At 31.6% G+C, this 23,835-nt stretch overlaps 1 protein-coding gene across 4 annotated transcripts; it reads right to left on the minus strand.

Moving 5' to 3' along the window:
- Window positions 1-264: 264 nt before the first annotated feature.
- On the minus strand, window positions 265-22,054 carry LOC148621590 (uncharacterized). 4 transcript variants are annotated; one of them, XM_088576125.1, is made up of 21 exons: window positions 21,973-22,054; window positions 16,627-16,703; window positions 15,704-15,738; window positions 13,911-14,787; window positions 13,201-13,262; window positions 12,954-13,016; window positions 11,807-11,944; window positions 10,953-11,075; window positions 10,373-10,444; window positions 9,921-10,060; window positions 9,498-9,590; window positions 7,390-7,476; window positions 6,864-6,971; window positions 5,770-5,956; window positions 5,279-5,422; window positions 4,653-4,738; window positions 3,142-3,212; window positions 2,634-2,761; window positions 2,033-2,162; window positions 1,547-1,621; window positions 265-684 (listed from the first exon to the last, which is right to left on the minus strand). In XM_088576125.1, the coding sequence occupies exons 1-21, from the start codon at window positions 21,988-21,990 to the stop codon at window positions 669-671; spliced, it is 2,730 nt and encodes a 909-aa protein (XP_088432251.1). In that variant the 5' UTR covers window positions 21,991-22,054; the 3' UTR covers window positions 265-668. The 4 variants fall into 4 exon arrangements, 3 of the variants coding, with proteins under 3 accessions (XP_088432251.1, XP_088432250.1, XP_088432252.1); XM_088576124.1 differs by having other exon boundaries at window positions 1,537-1,621; XM_088576126.1 differs by lacking the exon at window positions 10,373-10,444 and having other exon boundaries at window positions 1,537-1,621.
- Window positions 22,055-23,835: the final 1,781 nt, after the last annotated feature.

A 23,835-nucleotide genomic window follows, 5' to 3' on the forward strand; every position in this document is an offset into this window, starting at 1 on the left:
TATCTATTTTTGTTTCTTTGTACGTGTTATTTTGGTTATGTCATGTTATTTGTTGTGTGTGTCTATTTTCCCTGTCTCTTCTTTATCACTGAAATACATTTTTGATAACTTTTTGAAATTATATCATCTGGTGTTGAAAAAACAATTTAGTAGGTAGATGACCTGTACGACACATACAATTACCTCTTCGTTCATTGAAGACCACTGAGTAGCCTTGGGATTACATTTTCATTCCGATGGGGTTGTTGTCTATTTAATCAGAAATGAGTTTTATATCTTGCTTTATTAAACTAAAATGCGTTTTCTATTCAACAATCCGTTTCAAACTTTATAGAAATAATTATGTTCCTTTTATGTTCATGCCATGTTTACTTTTCTTTTTTTCATGATTCCTTCATTCCAAAGAAATATCCTTGATTTTTCCGAAAAATTGATTTAGAACTTTTAGACTTCATAACAAATAATCTTTCAACTTTAATATGCACACTTATATGACTAACACCGTCATATTGCAAAATTAACTTCATATATCTGGAAAATCGATCTGCTTTGTGTCCCATTTCATTATAATCAAAATCATAATTAACACACTGAAAGTTACACAAGCCTAGTTCATTATTTAAATAGGTTACACAGACCAGCATTTTTCTATCGAGTTTTAATCCTTGTCAGGATTCAGATATGCTGAAAAAGTACAGATAAAATACTATAGTGACAAAACCAATCCATAACGAAAGATTTAAAAAAAAAATGAACAGGTGTATATAATATATTTGATGAAATTTCCTGTTGACTTTGATATCAGTGTTCATGCTGTGTCATAATTAGTCGACGTATATGCACACGTATTTATCTTACTGTTGATAGTATCATGTTGCTAACTGTCCTCAACTTAATTATTGCTATTGACTGCTGCATCATTCACCATTTCATAGTAGGGTGAAAATAGAGACGAAATGAGACTTTGAAAAATTTCAAAATTTGTGTTTTTTTTCTCATTTTGATGTGACTGAAATGACCACTGATTTATCGATTATGGCAAAATAGTATGCACATGCTATTAAATCTACGTCGGTATATTTATGCCACAACGATGGAGGAAGATTTTGCATGCGCGCAGTAAAACATAGATTTAAATCAACATTTCGTTTGAAATGCTCGTACCAATTCAGGATCATTGCAGTACCAGATTCTCCGTTGATGCAATATCTATTTTGTCAGATTTATTTTGGACTTGACTTGATTATAGACCGGATTATTGTTCGGTAATTTCTTGTTACCCTTATTTGTTATCTCGACTTGCTTGTTTGTATTTCAATACGTGTGGGAAATGTGCGTACAAAAGTCTTTTTCTAGAAATTCACCCTATTACGGTAAACTCTTCAATCATCTAATTAATCTTAATTTGTAACACGAGAGTAAAAAGATATATTTGATAGAATTGTTTGTAACAAAAATATTATCATTAATCGTCGAAAAAAAACAAAGGTATTTTTTTAACTGAACTGGTAATTAAAGAAACATTGTTTGCTAAACTATTTTCAACCTTCTTCTCCGTATATCAATTTCATCTCTGGTTTCCAGATGAATTTTCTTCATTCTTCTCAAATCCATTCTATAACTTTAAAAAAATATTAAAGAATAATAAATATATATATGTGTGCTTTGAACCGCTAGTGCGTTCATTTACCTAAAATTCTGGCATTTATTATTGTTTGTCTTCGAAACTGAGTTTGGGAAGTAGAAGGGGCGACATTGATTGAAATGTGACGTTCTCATTATGTAAACATTGTACGTACTTCCAATCCTCTTTTCCATTTGACGTTAAAAAAATCGTTATAGATTTTAGAGTACTTATAGGAGACACTTTTTGTTATTTTATTTTCTCTCCGCGACATATCACTTCCGGACGATGATTATTTGTTCTTATCATTCTGCATCCCGCTAACTTGCACGTGGGTGTTACCGTAGAACTCTCCATTCTTGCTGCGGCTTCGATAAAACATTATATTTCAAGCTTATTTATACGTACGATACACTGTTAATTTCCAGCAGGGGTTTTCCATTTTTGTTTCTTGTGTAGTATTTTTCAAGTCGTATCTGAAGGTCCGTTGAAAACGCTATCCACCTATTCTGGTCTTTGTATTCCCAGGCAGCATTCACTGAAAGATAACAAATAGGCGATATGACTTCTTATATTGATGCGTGAAGTATATTACTTTATTATAAATTGCTTAAAATGAGTTATTTATGACACAAATACTTGAAACAGTTTAAACGGTCGTGCAAAATTAGAATGGTGTTTATCATTTCGTTCATAGGAGGAGTCAATTAAGAAATAAAGGGATCAAATAACGGTATTTTTATGCAAGTAAGTTCCAGGTATTTTCAATAAAAATATGGTCAATGACTTTATTAGAGCAGTCTTCGAGTAAAAAAGGTTTCCAACTAGAGTTTTCTTTTAGTTTTTTTTTGAGAGATTCATGTGCGGATTATTGCATGCTATAGAGCATTTAATAAAGCTAACTTTAAATATATCTAAATACCCATCACAATAAAATGTTGAACACGCATATTGTTATTGCAGTTGGCCATAAATGATGATATGGTTACCTCATATCATTTTAACTTACCTTCAGTCTTTAAGGAGACGGGTATCAAATATTTATCGATTTTCAAATTGTCTTTATCGTCTATATCAAGATTTGGCGCCCTCTGACTTTGATTAGGATGATGCGTTGAAACATTGAACGAATCTTTGCTAAAATTACAGGATAAATAACAATATGTCAACAAACACCAATCAAACAGAAATAAATTGTATTTTATATTGTGAATATAACTTTATATGTTTCTGAATCACCACCAGTATTTATTTTGGACTTGACTTGATAATGAATCGGTTTATTGTTCGGTAATTTAGTTGTTACCCTTATTTATACTTATATTTCAACTAACTTTACTTCAAATGGCGTAACAACGGTTCAACCTCATTCGAAAAAACGACTTAAACGTGACTTCAAACGAAACGAATAGGCAGGCAATTGCCCATGTTATTGATGTTGTTCATTTCGTTTGTATTTAAAGAATATGTGAAAATGTGAATATACATATACATATGAACATTTATACTTTCCATACCTCAATATAACTTCGAATAAACCATTTTGACCAATTCTATATAATCCAATTTTTCTGCAATCCCAGCGAACCTACAATACGCAACATCATTTCAAAGTAGTTACATAATTTAACCAAAACAGATTTCACCAATCATTCAGGTCAGTATTTATTGATTAATAGCAAATAATATTTTGATTCCTAAGAAAATATTTAGAATACTTTTCAGGACTTAAATGCAAACCCGATTCATATCTCGTAAAGGTCTTCTAATTTGGTGTCATTATTTTGCGAAACTATAATACTTCGTCTTATATGCACTCAGTGAAATTTGACTATTTAAGGAGCAGACTTTATAAAAGTAGACAGTAGATGATTCGTGCAAATTGAAAACCCACAATATTTTCTTTTATTTTTTAATCAGAATCACTTGCAGAAACAGAGCCAGTCTTTACAAGATGTGCTTATCAATTGGTTTTGGTTTTTGAACTAGCTTACAGAAAAAGCGGATACTCTTTCGATGTAGATTCAGCTTGCTGCCTTTTGTTCTATTTGTTAAAGTATTTGTATTCTGTATCAATTTCAAGAGTTTAATAGATTTATAGTTTGTTTTATTGTTGTATTTTTCCACCATTGTCCTAGTTTAGGAGAGGGTTGAGCACTAACAGAATGTTTAGCCCCGCTACAAACTTAATGTTTTTTCTGTCCCAAGCCAGGATTTTCTTGTCCAGTGGTTTTCGTTGTTTTTCATGTTCAGCATTATTCGTTTTACGGTTTTAGGTCGATTGTCGTCTTTTATGAACAGTTTCACTTTATCTATTTTAGGACCTCATGCAGCTTTATATACGGTATGGGTTTTGCCCATCATTGAAGACCTGTAGAAGTTTAATTGTTCCATGTTTGACCTTTGGTGTATGACCAGCAGATTATTTTATATCAGTTGTTTATTCAGTTGTTGCACTTTTGAGATGAATATTATATAGATTATGTATGAAATTGACACTTTGCAATAGTTATTGTTGTTAATTCGGTTGATTTGTGTATGACATTAATGTATTCCTTTCTAAAAGAAAACAAACGCAGATTTGAATACAGAAAGGACAATTGTTACATAATAGTATAGCATATGTAGACGAAAAAAAATTGTTTGTTCGGTGGGTTTTTCCTAACCATGAATCACCCCTACCATTGACAGTGTGTTAGTACTTAAACCAATTCAGTCATGTATAGAATGTTATTTCTTAAATTCAAAGTATTCACCTTTTAAATTAGCAATGTTTCTTGTAAGTATGTTAAAAAAAACATGGTATACGATGAACATTTCAACTAAATTTGACCTATCAATATCTTAGAAAGGCAAACTCTACACACACGTTGACAGTAATTTCTTGAGGTTATGAAGTATAAAAACGTGTATTTTTTCTTCATGTGCCACACCTTATACACATTTTTTGCCCGTTTCTTAGACGGAGAAGTACTTTAATATAGTATAACTTTAATATGATTTTAAACGAAAATCAATTTTAACTCACGAGAACGGAGGAGCTTGTTTTTACATTGAGGACAGTCCCTTGACATCTGCGACCGCCATCTTCATTTTCAAAACTCCAATCCTTTCCTATTAGAGTTATTGAAAAATCTCACAAAAAGATATAACACGATATAAAATGTCCATCTTTATTGTGAAAAGACTTTATTTTGGTTGGTTATAGTTTTTTTTAAAACTCCACTACATTTGATCAGATACTTTAACTATCTAATAGTGTCTAACTTGCATTTTTGAAATTGTTTTTCTTATATTTTGCGTTTTATATTTTTTTTTCTGTATATGTTTTATTTTTTTCTATTGTATTGTCTGTTTGTCGTCTAGTTCCTTTCAATTTAGTTTCACTCTAATCAAAAGTGATTCGTTAAAGAAAAACTATGTCACTCTAAACATTAACTCATAAAATTTCCACTAACAAATCGTTAGACAACAGTAATGCTGTAAGGAATTTCATTCATTAAGCAGTTAAAATCTTATAATAAATTGTTTCGTCTGTTCCACCAGACTTATAGTTTTCAAATCGTGATTGAAATACTTATTGGACATTGCCATACACACACACACACACACACACACACACAATGTATTGGTCAATTAAATCACAATAGGTACCTCGTTCTACTCTGCACCCAACAGCAACTTTTTCATCTACTGCTCTCCTATAGTTCGTAATTTTTTCTATCGAAAATGTTCCCATATGTTCATCATACAAATATACATCAAGATTTCCATTGTCCCATCGTACCCATATTAGGTCTATAAAATAAAATAAAGATAGAATTTACAATGCAAAACAAAGACAGAATATACAATACAAAACAAAGCAAATTAATTATAAAAATCTTAAGCAATGCCTAATTAAGTCAAAGATAAAATGACAACGGTGCAAATCATGTAAAGTAGAAAATAACATCACAATACTTTTCTCCCTAATTTTTGCATAGATTTTGATTTTAATATATGTTAATACTTATTGATATTTGACCACAATTTGGTTCTTTACCAATGAACCACACAAAGAATCAAATAATTGTTTTTTTTACATTGTGGATACTTTAAAACTTTGAAAAAGGACAATTGAGTTAAGATTTTAAATATCTTACGTATTTCACTCTGTCCGATAACAGTTCCGTCCAAACGGGAATCCTGTTCACCGTATGACCAATCAGGACCACGTTTTACTCTATCGCCAAGACTTAGTGTTTTGCATCTCAGTTCGGTGTACAAACCCCTAACAGCAGATGCACGAAGAGGGTCAGACAGTTCCATAACAAAATCGATACAATCTTTCTATAAAAACATAACGTAGGCAAGTAAGTAATGATTGATTTATTAAACTGATTTAGCTAAATAAAATAAAATGCAATGAATAAGAATAGGGATATCAAAAAGTGGAAAACCATGGCAAAACTACGTTTAAAACCATATAAAATCACCAGGTCAAACAACAACAAAAGCATAAAAAACACAGAGGCAATCATCGAAACCCTGATAAACGGGCATTGAACGATGGTGCTGTGGAATATATTCGGTCTATTGTTAATTTTCCTGTAGTTACATTGTATTATATTGCGTTTTATCAAAAACTAATTATACATAAAGATATTAAAAGAAACTGTTAGCCATGAAAACTTAATTGATACCCATTTCCCCCACTCGATAAGAAGCACCTTTTGACTTCTAAATTGATTTGGATCATAATCCAAAATTAGAGGCGCACAGTAAAAGAAACGGTGCACAATGGGATATGTAAAGTCTCAGTAAATGCTATTCAGTTGTGTAAGAGCAGTAACAGATTAGAGATGGCTACCCCTCTATGTATTGTAATGATATATTGACACATCTATTATTATATACATTCACTTTGCAAATGAGGTTGTAAAAATAGATTATTTGGTTAGGTTTCTGGTCCAGTGGCATAGAATCAGCACCACATATGTTATATTTTGCGTTATAAAAAAAACTATTACTTAATATTTCTTTATATATTTAATTCGTTGTGCCTTTTTTGTAGTATTATCGTTCTTAGTTTTTGAAGGAATTATCAAGGAGGGAAAAAAGAATATGTTCCCAGGATAAAGATTAGACAGGGAAAATAGACACACACAACAAGAAATGAAATAACCAAAATAACAACAAAACCAAAGTAAATGAGAGACCCAATTACCAGATGCATAACTTGATAATTAGTACTTACATCTGGGGCATGAGCGTATGTTATCTCAGCTACCTTCTGCTTAACGATATCTCGTGATGGTGCCGACCTCTGAAATCTTAGCTGAGCTGCAATATTTGATGCTGCAGACTACAAAATGTAATGAGTTAATCAAAAAACGATTTCTATGTTGATAAACTAAAACCAAGGTTTTTTAAGCAGTTTCTTATTTATATGTTCAGGGTTTCTAATTTCCATTTGCTCAGTGATGCACCAAACGAGATATGTTCTTTATTATAAATCACGAGATATTGGTGGCCGTGTAATACCTCATACTTTAGCTTAAACAACTGAAATTATGTATTCAGCCATTAGTAAACTATTTCCAGGATAATAGAAGCAAACCCGTAAACAGCAGTGGGTGGGAGCGAGGGACGATATTTTTTTGAAATAACTTTGCATATCTAAGTGGTGCAATATGTCTTCTTATTAAATATGTGGATAGTTTGTTTTTGTTTCTCTCTTTTCATCCACAACTTTAGAAATGTTAATATATAGACGTACTTACCAGAGTCTGTGTCATTCTTATAAGACGGTCCATTTCTTGAGGTTTGATTATTTTACCATTGGTCTTTTGTAGTGCCATTTCCATTATCTATCACAAAAGGCAGTCAACAAATACAAAACAAATAACAAAATCAATAACAAAATCAAAGACACCCATAATACATATACTTCTTTAATGTGTAAGGGTAGCAGACATTTGCACACACAATTTAAATACCAATAAGAACAAGCCATGCGCACTAGTACTCTTAACATTATATTTTCTATATTTCTATTTTTTTTATAGATTTTATTAAGGTTACTGTAGCCAAAAATAAGAAGTGACTAGCCCATTATTTCCGCTGTATAGTAAATACAAAAAAACCTTTTTTTTGCAAAATTCGATAAACTGTGTACGAGTTTCAATGAGTTACTTCTCATCAGCAGCATTATAATCAAATATATAGGAAGATTGAAATCTAAAACTAAATTGTATACATGAAGTACTAAAACCAAAACTATCGAAATATGAAGCCAAAATCCATTACCAAGATGTTCTACAATTTGCATTACAAGGAATAAACTTCAGGTATTTTGAAATTTGTAACACAGCAAATTTTGGAAAATATTAATAAAATCTGATATAATTCGGGGTTAGGCATGTCTGACTACAGATTTCGTTTCGTGAATACCCTCGAGGACCCAATGATTATTGAACACAAAGATAAAAGTAATATATTTTGCAAATTTCTTTTAAAAAAAACTTAACTTCATATTTCTTTACAGTTGATCTTCCCAAATCAACAAAAAATAAAAGAGTCGTCTGAAAGAGTAATCAAGGGAACCAATGTTATAGCGGTAATCAAAAGAATGTAATCCAGGGACAAAGACCAGACATGGAAAACAGACATACACAACAAAGAACATAAAGTAACTAAAATCATACATACAAAGTAACAAAAGTTAATGAGAAACTCGGACTCCAATAAAAACTGGGAGCATGGACTAGGTGCACCGGTAGGGTAAGCGTCCTCTGCTTTTCTAGAAACACCTGCCGAGTTACTAATAAAAAGTCAAGTCCGGGGTAGACAAACGAGGGAAAAAACTTTCGTCTGCTCCCATGGATAGACCTCAACCTACGGAAGTTTAGAATTGAAGCCTTAAGACAGATGTGATTTGTTTGTCTTTGAAAATGAAAACAACCCCTTCCTTAGTAGCAATATCCCCAATACAATATCACTTGCCTATAAGTTATTGTTATATATTTATATCAAGGTATGATCTGTACGCCGTCAAATACCCTCTAAGAAAGAGGTTTGCTCAGTTTTTTGTTTCTATCATCACTGCAGAAGTTTTAATAGTCGTTATCACAATTATATTGACAAATATAAAACATCTATTGCACTGATGAGACAAAATATTGTCATTTATATAGATATTTAATCTAACAGGATCTACAATCCATCGAATTGTCACTTATCAGATTTTATTTACTTTCATTGTGACGACTGCAGTTGGTGGAGTAGAATATATTTACCCTACAAGAACGCCTATTATTACTCTCGGTTTATTTCTTTTTTTAGAGCTGTCTTGTGTTTCTTATATTCAGTTTTTATGTGATTATAATTTGTTCTGTTATCAGTATAATATAATTATGTGGATGATTTTCTGATTTCACGTTCTGTGCATGTCTTTGGATTCTGATGTTTTAAATTGGCATTTTTATTTTGATCCGACGCTTCAATATTCATATTAAAATTACTATTCTAAATCCTGTCTTTCCTCATTGTTTCAAATCTATCGCAAAACATCCACACGTGTACGTGTCTAAATGTATAGGTGATCTTTTGATATATATTATATTATTATAATCGTTTATCGAACTCCTATAAAAGTAGTTACTTCTTCTTTTCTTTGTAATATCAGTTAATGAATTCGTGAATTCTTTTCTTTGAAACTATAAAAAAAATCGTCTTTTGAATGCAATTCCTGGAACCATTTTAGTAAAGTGTCTTAATATTTTCAATCTTTCAAACTAAACCTATTAATTCGACGACATTTTTCCGTTAAGATTTGCAATACGAAATGCCAATGAATCATTCTCTTTGTTCAATTTTATAGTAATCCTACCTGGTTTTTACTGTTATCTTCTACAGAAACATAATAGACTCTTAATCCACGGTCAGCCATTCGTATAATAACAGCATTTGCCTCGTCTAATCTCTGGAAACATTGCATTGATACCGTTTTAATTTTCATATTTTTTTTCTTTAATAAAATTCGTCTTCTTGATTTTAATCATTTTTTTATAATTAATTCATATTCAAGTTTGTTTTCCGGAACATATCGATACGAATAGCAATGATGCTAAAATATTTTAGCATCCCTTATAAATACTATTACCAGAAAGTAATAAAAACTATGTTTCACAGTAAGTTGCTATTGTACAACTAAGGAAGTATATTCAATCCTTGTAATAAATGCTTTAGGTTTAAAAACCCAATTGATTCGATTTTAAAATGCTCTTTTGAATTATAGGTTCAAAATACTCACACTAGTATTTCCTCTTGGGTCATAGTAATTGTATGCTGGATTAAGGCTAATCGCTGCAGTGGTGTTTTCAGACTGGCTATCGGTAAAAACTACGGCAAATCCTTGAAGCACGAATTCCCCAAAAGAAGTTGAAATTCCATCTTTAAAAAAATCATATAAAAATGCAACTTAGATTAAATATTATTTAACATGACGATATATGGTCTTCGCTTGACAAACAAAATGATGATAAGATAAAATTCCAGGTATGTAGATAATTGGTAGGACAATGCATATGTACTTCATACATTTACATATATAGTTTGTTTAATGTTTTGTTTTTGGGGATATGTATCTATCATCTTAAAAACGTAATTTAGTAAAACAACTATCGAAACCAAGGCGTTTAAAAGACTCTTTATCAATGGGTAAAATAATATTTTATTCGGATATATAAAACTAAAATACACTACATCCCAAAACGCCTGCCAGTCCCATCAGTAGTCCACCGACTAATGGAGCATCTCCTCCTGGCTTTAATTGGTCTGCAAATAATTAGTTATGAATTTGATATGCTGTAAACCGAGAAATGTTTGCCTTCGTTCCTCAAATTGTAATTTAATATTCTTCAAAGAAAATAATCGCGAAAGTTTAATTTTCGCGTTACAGATCTTAGCACAACAATAGCGGAAATAAATCTGCCGCGAAAAATTCACAGTTTACTATGTAGTATGTCTAAAACCTTTCAGAAGACAAGTCATAGGCACGACAGCCGAGCATGAAATTCAGGTCTGAACTTAAAATAAAAATAGTCCAGTTATTTACGTGCAAAATCGTTTGAAACTGACTGTGCATGGGGTCCAATCACATGAGTAACCAGTTCTCTGAGTTTGGTAGCGTACAATGTATAATCAAGAAAAGTAGCGTTTATTCCCATTAATAAAGACTATTGTTTTGGTCTATTCAAAAAATAAATGTTAACTATAACTGAATGCAGTATTTAGGACTAGATTCTTCTGTTTAAAATAAAAACGAAATTATGTATATGTATACCTATCTGGCGTAATAATTTGTCATAGTCACAAGTAGGTTCAGAAACCACCGTTGTTAATTCACCAAACACTGCAAGTCCTACGTTGTCATGAATATTTAGGGCGAGCGATACATCTTTAATACCTAAATAAATACAAATACAAAATGTAAATTACTATCTAACAGTATACACTATAATCATAGAAATCAAACATTATAATTGATTGTGTAAGTAATCGTACACTGTTCATATACTTATCGTGTACTCATTATCAATAAAAATGAGGACGAAAGATATTAACACTATCGATTGAATTAAAATGATTGATTGATTGGTATTTAACGTCCAAGCAGCAATATTTCAGCTATATCTGGGCGATAAACATGGAATGGATGATACAATGAACATTGAATGATGATAAAATGAAAAATAGGATTGACCAGTTTCGATTGCTACTGGAACATGGGAGAGACGGGCAGGGTTGGTAAATTTATCATCCTGTAGCGAAACAGAGGCTCCTTATTCTGTCTAATATCAGAGCAGGGTGCGTTGACGTGCGAGGAATATGGCAGTGTACAAACATGGTGCACCACTATGTTTTGCAGTCAGGATTTTCGCGTTTTACCTTGAATATCCCATAATGTAGCATACCCATTCCACAACCTGGGACCAACAACCCAGTTGCTCTGTGGGCAGAGTGCCCTAGTCCCTGTTCAGGGTTCTAAGCACTTTTTGCCCTCGGACCGCAAGAGGCTTAATTACAATGAGCTATCAAGAGAAAATCCTAATTCAACAGTCAAGATATTTAACTTAGCATTACAAATACATGCGTATTGAATTTACGTAACATTTCAATAAGGTAGTTCTTACTTACCATTTATATATGTTTTAACAGCTTTTATCATTGTATCAAACTTCTGCCCTTCCATTCGAGCAGAACAATCCAGTACCAAAACATAGTTATGGCCCGGATTGCCACGTTTTACCAAACCTGCTTGGTATTTTATGAGTCCTGAGAATTGAATAAGTAGTACGAATAATATTTATTTTCTAGTTAAGTAATAATGTTATATTTGAAATAAGCGAAGAAATTTAAATAAGGAGCAACCACAGTAAGGCCATATATAAAATAGACCAGAAATAAAGAGTGACCGCATTAAACAACAAACAGCATATGAAAGTAGAATTAAATAAAATAGATAAATACACACATAATAATTAAAAAAAATAACAATGATAAAAAATATATATTATTTAAGCACGTATAAACAAAAGTAGCATATAACAAGCACACAGTAGACTTTTTATTGGTAATATTAGTATTACCTCCACAGAATTGTTTATTTAAGGTTTTGTTTTCAATTTTGAATTATTATTATTATTTTAAATATTATTATAATACTACAACTAGCGTACAGCGTAATCGATAGTCCCCAACTTTGTCAAAATATTGACTAGCGTACAGCGAAACAGATGTTCCCAAACTCCAGGAGCATTCAAAATCAATTTATATGATGTTTTTTCGGTTATTATTTTTTTCAGTTTTTGATCGATAATTATCTTGGAATGGCGACAATTGTTTAAATATTATAATAGTCAATCGATAGTCCATATAGTGACTATTTTTTCAGTAAAAAATGAACTTTCTACGATTATTTCCTATTTTCTGTCAATATTTTCGAACGGCGGCCATTTTGTAATGGCGGTCATATTTTAAATTTCAAAATCGATGGGCACATCCATATATGGTGGTCCGTTTTTTTGCAAATGTTTAATTCCCATTAGCTGTTTCAAAAGAGTGCTGTGAACAAGACGGTGTAAGACGAAAGAAAGGTAATAAGAAAGGGAGTAAAAATAACTTGTTCACAACCGTTTCGATTAAGGAATATATTAATTGTCTTCATAGAACTGTTGAAACGTGTATCGATTTATAATTATCTTTTGTATTTCTCAAAACGTATCAATGTACAGGAGATGAACAGAGTTTTTTTTTCAAAATATACTGCAAAGCAACGAATTACCTGTTAATCTCATCTGTTCAGCATGAAACAACCATTCCTGCATTGTTTTGGGTTTGTCGAATGCTAAAAACAGTATTAACATTTATATTAAGCCTTCCCAGAATTAAAGACAGGTCATGTTTAATTGTTCACAGACATTAAGATGGAAAGTGCAACTTCACCTTGAACCTGGTCGACAAGTTTGAGTTTTTTCATTTATTTTTTTATGATTGTTTTGTACTTGTGATTCAAGGTATATGTCACTTACTATATTTGTCATAGTCAGATTTCGGTTCAGTATTGTCTGAAGACTGCGCTTTTGCATGTACTCTACAAAAATATATGAAAATAAGAGTTACCAAGTTTAAACCTCTATTCTATGCACACCCATAGCCGCGTAGTGTAAATATAAAGTGCATTTTTAATTTGAATATTTATTCAGTTATTATCACATCACAAATTGTGGTAAACGACAGCAGAACTTTTAAAAGGCGAAAAATTGATTTCAAACCACAAAATTGAAAACCAAACAATAAGTCATTCTATAGAAAATGCACGCGGAAACATAGAGAAACAAACGAGTTCATGAGAAGATTTTTGCTATCTTTGAAGAATAACTGAAATAATGAATCGTAAATATTTTTTTTGCATATTCATTCAATCAATACAAGTCAGAAATATGTGTGAAAATAATGATTTGCAAATTGGATTCTTATATATTAACTGTTTAAGATTTAATGTGACTAAAGCAAATTAACCTTTCATAAAATGCTATTAATATAAAACTGAATATTGCAAACAATAAAAGTGGATTTCTCTGCTACAATATATAGGAATTTTCTTTAGTGCCAAATGTATATACGTAGGTAAAATATAGATATTACTTTTAAATGTAATAAAACATTTATCTACTGGACTTAGTTCAGAGGACAGTTTAGATTTATGTTTAATAGAAAATCATCTAATGTATAAATTTACCTGTCAGGTAATTGGTTAACAATCTTTATGTTTGTCTCATCCTGTGGATCTATTGGAATGTCTCCACCTGTGGCTAAAGCATCACCTTGGAAGCAATCTAGCTTGCCATGAAAGCTAACTCTATTATCAAATATAATATCACACCGTATCTGTTTATACCCAAAATCATTTTTATGCACATTGTTTTCTTGATACCTTTCCTTTACATTGTCAGTGGTCACATTAGTGATCTGAGCATTGATATCCAGTTGCTTTTTCTTGGTAGAAGTTTGTCTGTTTTCATTTAGAAATTGAATATGACGACTATTTACAGCACCACCATCTTCTAGAATATGTTTGTTCGGATTGTTATCTAAACATTGCCGTGTTTCAAATTTGATGGTTCTCTTCCCATGATTCAATTCCAACGGTTTAGATTTTTCATTTGAAGTTTCGTTTACTGTTAATTCCTTGTTGGTTTTCTTGTCTTTGGAATGTTTATCGATTGCATTTTTTGTTACACTTGATTGGTATGGTTTTGTGTCTGTTGTGATATATCGTTTCTTTCCCTTGCCCCCACTCCCCCTTTCTGTGGCTTGTAAATGTTTAAGGCTAGGCAAATATTCAGTTACATGTTGAACAACAGATGCCTGAAGTCCCGTTTGTGTTATCACTTTCGTTTCGGTATGTTTAGAAGTTTGTTGGTCTGTTTTGTATCCTGTACTAGGAGTATCGGTTTCACAAGTAACTGGTATTGTTATACAACTCGAATTATTTAATGTAGAGTCTAAATCGTTAACTTTCTCTAATAGTACACTAGCAAGCTGAGAAACTGTCTTTATCGAACTCGACTGTTCACTGCTCTGAATTTCCAAATCTGTGATAGTTCTGTCTAAAGCTATATCAGTTGCAACATGAAAACTTTAATTATTGTAAATATGTTATATTATATTCTATCATTTCTAAACTTTCTTGAAGAAGAAGGAAATTTATAAAGATTCCAAATAAAGTAATATAAATAATCATTGCTCTCATGCGTGAGATTTGATTTTGTAATTCGATTGATTTTTACTTGAGTTGTACGTTTTCATACTAACAGTTTTGTAACTGATTTATTCAACGGGTCATAGTTTTCCTTTCCTCGTTTGTCTACACCGGACTTGACTTTTTATGAGCAACTCGGCGGGTGTTTCTAGAAAAGCAGAGGACGCTTACCCTACCGGTGCACCTGGTCCATGCTCCCAGTTTTAGTGGAGTCCGAGTTGCTCATTTGCTTTTGTTACTTTGTATGTATGATTTTAGTTACTTTATGTTCTTTGTTGTGTATGTCTGTTTTCCATGTCTGGTTTTTGTCCCTGGATTACAGTCTTTTGATTACCGCTATAACCTTGGTTCCCTTGATTACTCTTTGTGTCTCGATATTATTGGAATCAAATTTAATTTTAAAGAATTGATCCCACTGTTGATATGTCAATGTGCATATCATATTGAATTATTCTGGGGACGTAACGCCTAAAAATAATAGGTAATGAAATATTGTTTTCTATGTGAAAATAGTTTCTGTAACCAAATAAAGCCTTTAATGTCGAATATGGTAAATTGGATTTTTGAGAGCCGTGTCAACTTTTTAATTTTTATCTTTTTATTAAAAGAAATTGACCTTTTGTAATCTAAAAAAGAACAAGTAGAGAGTCGATTTCAGTACGCAGGAATTGACTCGATATAAATAGACAGCCCGATATAAAACAAAATAAATGTTTCATAGTTTTTGAGTCGCCTTTTTGAATACGATTTTCATTCACATATATACCTACCATCGAGAGACTCCACTGTATTACAATTAATGTCGCTGAAATAAAGAAGATGACCAATGTTTTTAAAATAACAGAATGTAAAATCATGTTTACTTTTTAGATTCAACAAATTTTCAAAGCACTAAAAATTTCAACCGCAACAGTTTATCAATGTAAAACATTAAAAATTAGTGATTTTTTTGGAATACGCAATTGTCTAATCCTTCAATTGGTATTTATTTTGTGACGCCACATTTAAAAAAAATATTTTGATGACCAGTTTTTTTCTTATTTTGTGTTGCTGACCTTCATATGCTATATTGAAAACGGGTCAATCACACGGAAACGTAAAGTAGGGAACACGAAAGGCGATTTGTCTTCATGTTCTCGATATGTTACCTTAAACGTTTTGCATTTTGATTTATTCGTGTTACTGCGTTTTGGACTTAGCCTTTGCAAATTTTTTGAGTGTTGCTATTTATCCACTTTTTTGTTTTTGGTGCTGTCCCGTTATAAACGATTTGCATAATTTATGCTTTATAAACATATTGTGATCATTTAAAGCATAATTTACGATAAATAAATGTAACAAAGATTTGATCTATTTAGTATCAATTAAACCTATTATTTTTACGTTTCACCGTCATCTGTCCGTTTTGTTTTTTGTTTTTGTTATATTTTACTTCAAGAAAGCATTTGGTTTAACTTTATTATTTCCTTAATTTGTAACACAAAAATTTATTAAAGCAATATCTCGAATGCGAAAACATGAAAACGGAAACGCGAAGAAAAAAATATATTAAAAAAACAAACCCTTACGTATCAGCGATGCATTAGCTGTGAAATTTCATCTTTAAGAAGCAATGCCATTTAACCCTATTTGCCTTTGAATATTTAAACATGATAAACGATAACATATTACTAACTAACTTGTTAACAATTACCATGTTTGTGGAATACTTTCATTTATTTCTTCCTGGGACGCTTGCAGCTCCAGTAATGTCTCATTGATGGCGCACAACTGAAATATAATGTTTTTATTTAGTATAATATCTTTATTGACTAATGTGTTAAAATATAATAGAAATTGGCCGGTTTATAGAGAATCATCTTTCAACTGTTGATTTCGCGAAAAAAATAATACTGATACTGGTCTTTATCAAGAATTTGATTAATTGATTGATTGTTTGGGTTTAGCGTCCGAGCAGCAATATATTTTAGCTATATTTAGACGATGTGGTCTAAATATGAATTTCAGTGATTTTTATACAGAATTTGCTGGTTTGATTAAGATTTAAGTTCGTCTTTATGCAAAATTAACTGGGCTTAATATGGATTTTAGTTGGCGTTTATACATAATTTCAACTTCCAATATATAAGTAATCGCACATGCTTCACGAGTCCGACAGCTTTCCAGGGTTAATGCGTTTTAATAACAATTTAAAAACTCTTTGATTCAAAATCTGTGTTGACGTACTTTTTATTTTCCAGAAAGAAAATACGCTTAAAGTTTAGAAATGTCTTGCTGTAGTTGTAATAATATTGAATTTAATAACTATTGCAAAGATTTCTTTTTGATCATCTGATCAATGTAACTAAAATGAAAGAGTCATATTAGGTTTCGATCACCTGTATTGGCCATCGGCTGCGCCTCGGGCAAATACAGGTGACCTCAACACGATACGACTGTACTTGGACTTGATACAGGGCTAATATGAAAATACACATTTCATTACACTATATCATTACTTCTAAAATGAGTATTATGAGTACTATATAAAATTGCTTATTGAATCCATTGTACCGAAAATTAAGAAAGGTATCCAAATAAATGTTTTTTTTTTTCAAATTATGTTTAATATAACAAAAGAACTTGAATTCATACGTAGATATGATTTACGGAACAAGTTCATTTTTTTCTCTAATGCATTTATACACTTTTATCAAATTATCTTTATGAACTACCGCAACCAAATAACGAATAGGAATTTTTCGATCTTATTTTCAAAAAAAATCCTTAACACAGTGCTTTAATTTTTTGTATGTGTCTTAGTATATTTCATTAAACATTAATATGACGAAAGGTGAAACCTTTTAACGCTCCCGAAGAAACATTAATAAAAAAAAACAATTTAGTTTGATAATTTTTGGCAGCTCTGATTTGATGGTTTAAACATATTTTATTCAATAAGTAAATTGAATAGGATTGGCAACATATACAACATGCAGATAGAAGATATTCACATGACTTGAAAACACACACACACACACACACACACACACACACACACACACACACACACACACACACACACACATAAGGGTCTGAAAAATCCAAACGATGTTAGAACTGTCAAATTTGCGAAGCACATTTTGTCATTCCCTCCGCGGGACTCGAACTCGTACAGCTTTGACATCTATGGCAATACCGCCTGCACTAAGTCCAGCGCCCTAGACCACTCGGTTAGCTAGGCTATATAAAATATAGCTTTTGCTGGACTTAGTGCAGGCGGTGTTGCCATAGATGTCACAGCGGTAAATTTTGTAATGATAAATATTTGTCCTAATGCATTATGCTAATTGTCATGGTGTGATATGTCTATTGGCCGAAATGTCTGGCATTCATTAGGAGTTATTAGTTGTCATGGTCGTCAGAAATGTCTTTTGGTCGAATCGTCCGGCACTGGTTAACATTATGGTTCTTAAATTTGCGAAACGTATTAAAAGATGTCTTTTATTGCATTTAGTTTCGCTTCATTCTGTTACATTTTGTACAGTTAAATTATGTTTTTATAACGATTTGATTCATTTTATTTAATTAATTCGTTTCGATTCTTTCTTTTATCGATTATTATCGTTTTGTTTTGGTTCATTTTCGTTTCGCAATTTTTATGACCAGAGAATTATGGATAATATTGATTACGTAATTTTCGTAAACATCTGGGCACCATACTGCAGACTATAAGGCCAACCCTATCTTGGAAAAGCTATGATTCGATTTGTATTTAATTATCGAAACTAAAAAATATTTTCCGAGACTGGTTTGATTCTCAATCGCACACATACAAGTATACGTAAGTATGAAGCTGCCATTATGCTGTTTTTCGGCTACTGAAAATGCAGGTACAAACCGGATATTAATGTTTTTTCTTGCCATAAGTATACAGAACCAAGTTGATAATAAAACCATAAACGCTCCCTTGGGAGCGTATAAACTAACTCAAAAACGTATGTATATACGTTATTGTGCGAGTCACGGTTATTGGTTCGATTGTCGTGGTCCGAAAAGTCTTTGGGTCGTTTTGGCAATCGCATGGAATTATGGGTAGTGGTACTTTTGTAAACATTGAAGCGCCTTCTGTTGACTGTTTTGACAATCCATATCTTGGAAAAAATATGATATGTTTTGAACTTTATCAAAAAAGCTACTGAAACTGGTTCTGTTCTCACTCACATTTTTCGAAGTGTACGAAAATGAAGCTGCCATTATACTATTTTTTAAGTTCCTGAATTTACATGCCATAACCGGATATTGATACCTTTTCTGCCCATAAGTATACGTGACCCAGTTGATAATACAGCCATTTACGCTCCCTTCTGGAGCGTATCATAATCATGTGATTTAATTTAGTTTTTATCAATACACAATACTGAATACTTACACTGGACTCAGATCTCACTTGGATTTGTCTCAAAACATCACCATTTCTAAGAAATCAAGGGAACTACAATTCTAGCGAAAATCAAAAGACTGCAAGCCGCCAGGTATACGGACTACATGTACAGAGGGAAAACAGACAGACAATAACAAAGAACATGAAATAACTTAAATAACACTTACAAAGAAAAAATAATAAATGCGCGACTCGAAATCCACTAAGAACTGGGAGCATGAATCAAGTGCATCGGCAGGGTAAGCGTTATCTGCTTTTCTAGAAACACCTGTCGAGTTACTCATAAAAAGGCAAGTCTGGGGTAGACAAAAGAGGAAATGAAAACTTTGACACGGTGAACAAATTGGTTCTTTACATGGTGCAGATGGATACACCGTTACGATCCATGAGTTTATGATGACGACCATAACACTTCTGTAGTGACGATTTCAATCCTGAAGCAATATAATCCAGTTCCAAGCCTTTTCGTAAGACAAAAAAACAAAAAATCTGTATACGTACAGCAAGCATATAGTATGAAATACGAAAACTCAATACGCAGGTGCTGAAGGGTAGTTGCCACAGACGAAAGGAAAGTTGACAACGCGGAATGAAAGTCATTTCGTTTGTCGTATAGTTGGTCAATACTTTTCCTATTCCTCAGATCTCTAAGTGTAGGTCAATATATGAGGCTCACTTCACAGTGTCTGTGGTATTCTTTATCTCAAGTTCTTTTTGGGGTAGATGTATTAAATCCCAGAAACTAGGATTGTTAAAAGATAATACGTCTGTATAGCGAAAACTGGAGCTAAAGGATCTGGCTAAAAGATGTTTCCACTTTTGGATCAGATCAGCTATAGAATAGCCTCATAAGAGTGAAAGAATATATCAGTGAGTAGAGAAGCACAATTTGTTTTCAATAGATTTGAGGGTCCTTCATGTAGAAAATCTTTCAAATTTTTAGGATCCAATTGAGTTAATACCACTATAGGAGTAAAAAGTGTGATGGTAATACTGACTGGAGACATTCTTTTACAGCTGTTTGTATAAACGTTTTAAAAGAAGATTTATAGTTCATTTTGCAGATGAAGTTATGGAGCGTTATTTGTATGGATTTTTGTGAATTTTGAAATCCATGATATAGACGATAGATCACAATCATCGTATACAGTAGATAGACTAAAAGAGGATAGAACGGATTAATGTTTTTCAATTATTTCTTCTTTGGAGGTTGAGGTAGCAGTATAATATCGTATTGATGCTATATTTTCTACGTCTACCTTTGATAATAAACATTGAATGTAATGCGTCTTGCAGACTTAACAATGCTGTTTTGGGCTTTGTCTGTTGGTAAGATTAAATATGTGTCATGTATAGTTGACAACGTTAGGCTACATCTGGATCTTTGAAAACTGATGTAGCATTGACACTCATTGACCTACTTAATACTTTCATACACTCCAAATTGAAAACCTTTATCCACTGTGACAGCGAATCAATTATGAAATTTTTTTGTTGTCTACATTTGCAAGAGGTTGGGGAGGGCTTGGTCCACATCAACCTAGTTTAAGATAGCTTGTGGTAGTTTTTCGTCCGTCTAAAGCAAAGGTCATCTAGCCGATGCAAACCGTGTGTGATTTGTATGGGAAATTGCAATAACAACATTAATCAAGATAACAAATGAATGGTAAAAACACAATTACCGAAGTCGGAAATTTTACCCACCGAAAATCTGTCTACGACTGGACACAGAGTTGACAAATTCGTCCCTAAGAATTTTTTTTATATATCTAAACTACCAGTTTTGGATATAATATCTATTTATTTTAAATTTCATATACGTCACAAAGTTTGTTTTGTTTTTTTTCTAGTAAGTCTGAGTTACTTTTAAAATATATATATATATATATGGTTTAATATAGTCAGTGCATCTTCAGTGTTATAACCTGTAAACAGTCAACTGGAATATCAAACACTGAATGTTTATTGTCAAATGTGCATACAACATATCATAGATACAATTTCAAGAAAAAGTAATAAAAAAAAGTACATTATATACGCTTTGCTAAAATGAAATCAATATCGCCATTTTCATTCCCAACCCCAAACTTCCCCTCTGTTCGATAGCTGTTCATGATATTCATGCCATTTACTTTTACTTCCGGTTTCTTAAGCGATATGTTGAAAATAATTTTGTTAAAATTGGGATTGCAAAAAATAGAACATTTTCCTAGATTTTTGAAATAGGTAATTTCTTGTCGAGCTTCTTAACATTAAATTCATAAAAAGAAAGAACTATTAAAAACATACATGGTACATGTATCAATTGTTTTTAAGCTAGCGATTTGCTGATTTTAACTGAAGTTTTTTTTTTCTTTCAACAACCCCATATACACACCAAACAATTGTTTTAAAACACTTTTTTTCTCAAAAGAATGCAATTTATTCAAAATATTCATTCTCGCTTAGTATATAAACCGAAAGTTGAAATCGATCTAGTAAAGAAGTTACGTTTGCCCTTTTCTATGAATCATGTACCATTGCGTGTAGGCCGACAAAACCGGAAACAAATTGAAAACAGCGTTAACATCACAAATGAAATTCTTGGTATTTCAACAAAAATTATATTAAACTCACTTTGTCTTCGAGTGTCATTTCCTATCACGGAAAATCCCGTTCTATATTTAAATCAAATGTACATTATAATTTTTAAATGTCGATCATATTTTCAGTTCATAATATACTTTAAAAATAGACTCAACTACAAAACCTGTAAATGGAGATTGTATTTGTTTTAATTGAATTTGTTAATTCAAAATCCCTTGTGTTAAAACTGATATAAACACACATATGATTGTTTTGTGTTGCTGTCTATTTCCACATTGATTTACACTGTGTAACAATCATATATTCTAGGACGCGATAATTTTGAAAATGCAAATTCGTTGAAATTGTCAAGGAAGTTTTTAAAGGAAATTTCATCCTCTAAAAAATAACAATTCTTTCTTAAAGTCGTATTTTTTGTAAGCTCTCTTTGCCGTCGTATATAGGTTTCCATGTAATGAATAGGCATACATAAAAACGCTTATCATTGTACATCGTATGTACAATGTAACAAAAAAAACTAGTGTGTATAGGGTTAACTGAAACCATTGAAATAACACGTCTCAAGTATGTAAATACATATAAAAAGAAAAAATTGAAGTTAGTTAAATATTTCAACTGAGATACGACTAGCACTTCCCACTTCCCATCTGTCATCCGTTATGGAAGTTTACATAATAGAACTATGCAGACCGTTTAGATACAATTACTTACCCAACGTTAACGTTAACGTTAAAATTAAATAGACAACAACATAAAAACAAATGTTGGTCAAACTATAGCTCAAAATAATCAAATTTGTAAAATCATCCAAGTATTCGAACTATAATAGTCTTGAAATTAAACATTATTTCAAAATTAATAATGACTTTTTTATTTATTTTGGATTCATTTTAGCAGTTACATGCATGTCTGGATCCGCAGTTATTCTCAATAAAGATAAATCCGATACAGAAATTATATCTGTCGAAATTTGGCATGTAATAAATACATTCATAAGCTAACACATTTTTAAAACAAGTCTACTTCAGTTTGGCTATTTTTCGGTTTTATTTTGCTCAATCAGGTGTTACTGTTTTTTAATGTTATATTTCGAACTAACAAAAACAAAATACTTCAAACTAATTTCTCGTAATAGCAAATTTATCATGCCTATTGATAGACACAATTTAAACATTGATGGAAAATCGCGTCTTATTAAAACTTTTTAATTCTTTTTTCACCAAAAAATATGGAGATTAAAAAAATAGTGATCTTTTTGTGTTTTTTGGAACTAATACTTATTTTGTTCTTATTTTTGCACAAGTAAGGGGTTGCAGAAAACAAATAAGACTGTACACACTTTGAATCGAAGGTTGAATAGAAGTGAAAATGAAGTAGATTTTCATCGATAAATATTCTGCGCCGAAATTATAAGGTTATATCTGAATCTGAAATGATAAATTAAAAATGAAAATTATGTTTCATTGGTCGAAAGTTTTACCATAAACCTCTTTACTGTAATCTGATGTATGTTTAAGAAGGTCAAGGACAGAATACATTTTTAACCCTAAATCAAAATATTTCCCTAAAATATATTATTATTAATCGAAAAAGAAATATTCATAGAGAAATAACTCAATCGGTGCATTCTAGAAAAAAAATTGCTGTTATAAAGATGACATTGATTGCAGCAAGTGAGAATTTTTAAATTATAACAAGATTTTAATGTTTGGACATTAAGATATAATAGATAAATTAAACAGGACACATGTAACATAATGCATTAGGTGTTAAAATATAAGAAAGATTTGGATCTTCAAAAGACTCATTTAAGGGATAACACCAATAATAAAAGGATAATAGTCGTCTCAATTACCGAGCAATTAGTATATTTTCGGGGATGAAAATTTCAGA

The sequence above is a fragment of the Perna viridis genome, chromosome 3 (assembly GCF_037379345.1).
Source record: "Perna viridis isolate PV_CMFRI_1.1 ecotype Kerala chromosome 3, ASM3737934v1, whole genome shotgun sequence".
Lineage (NCBI taxonomy): Eukaryota > Metazoa > Mollusca > Bivalvia > Mytilida > Mytilidae > Perna > Perna viridis.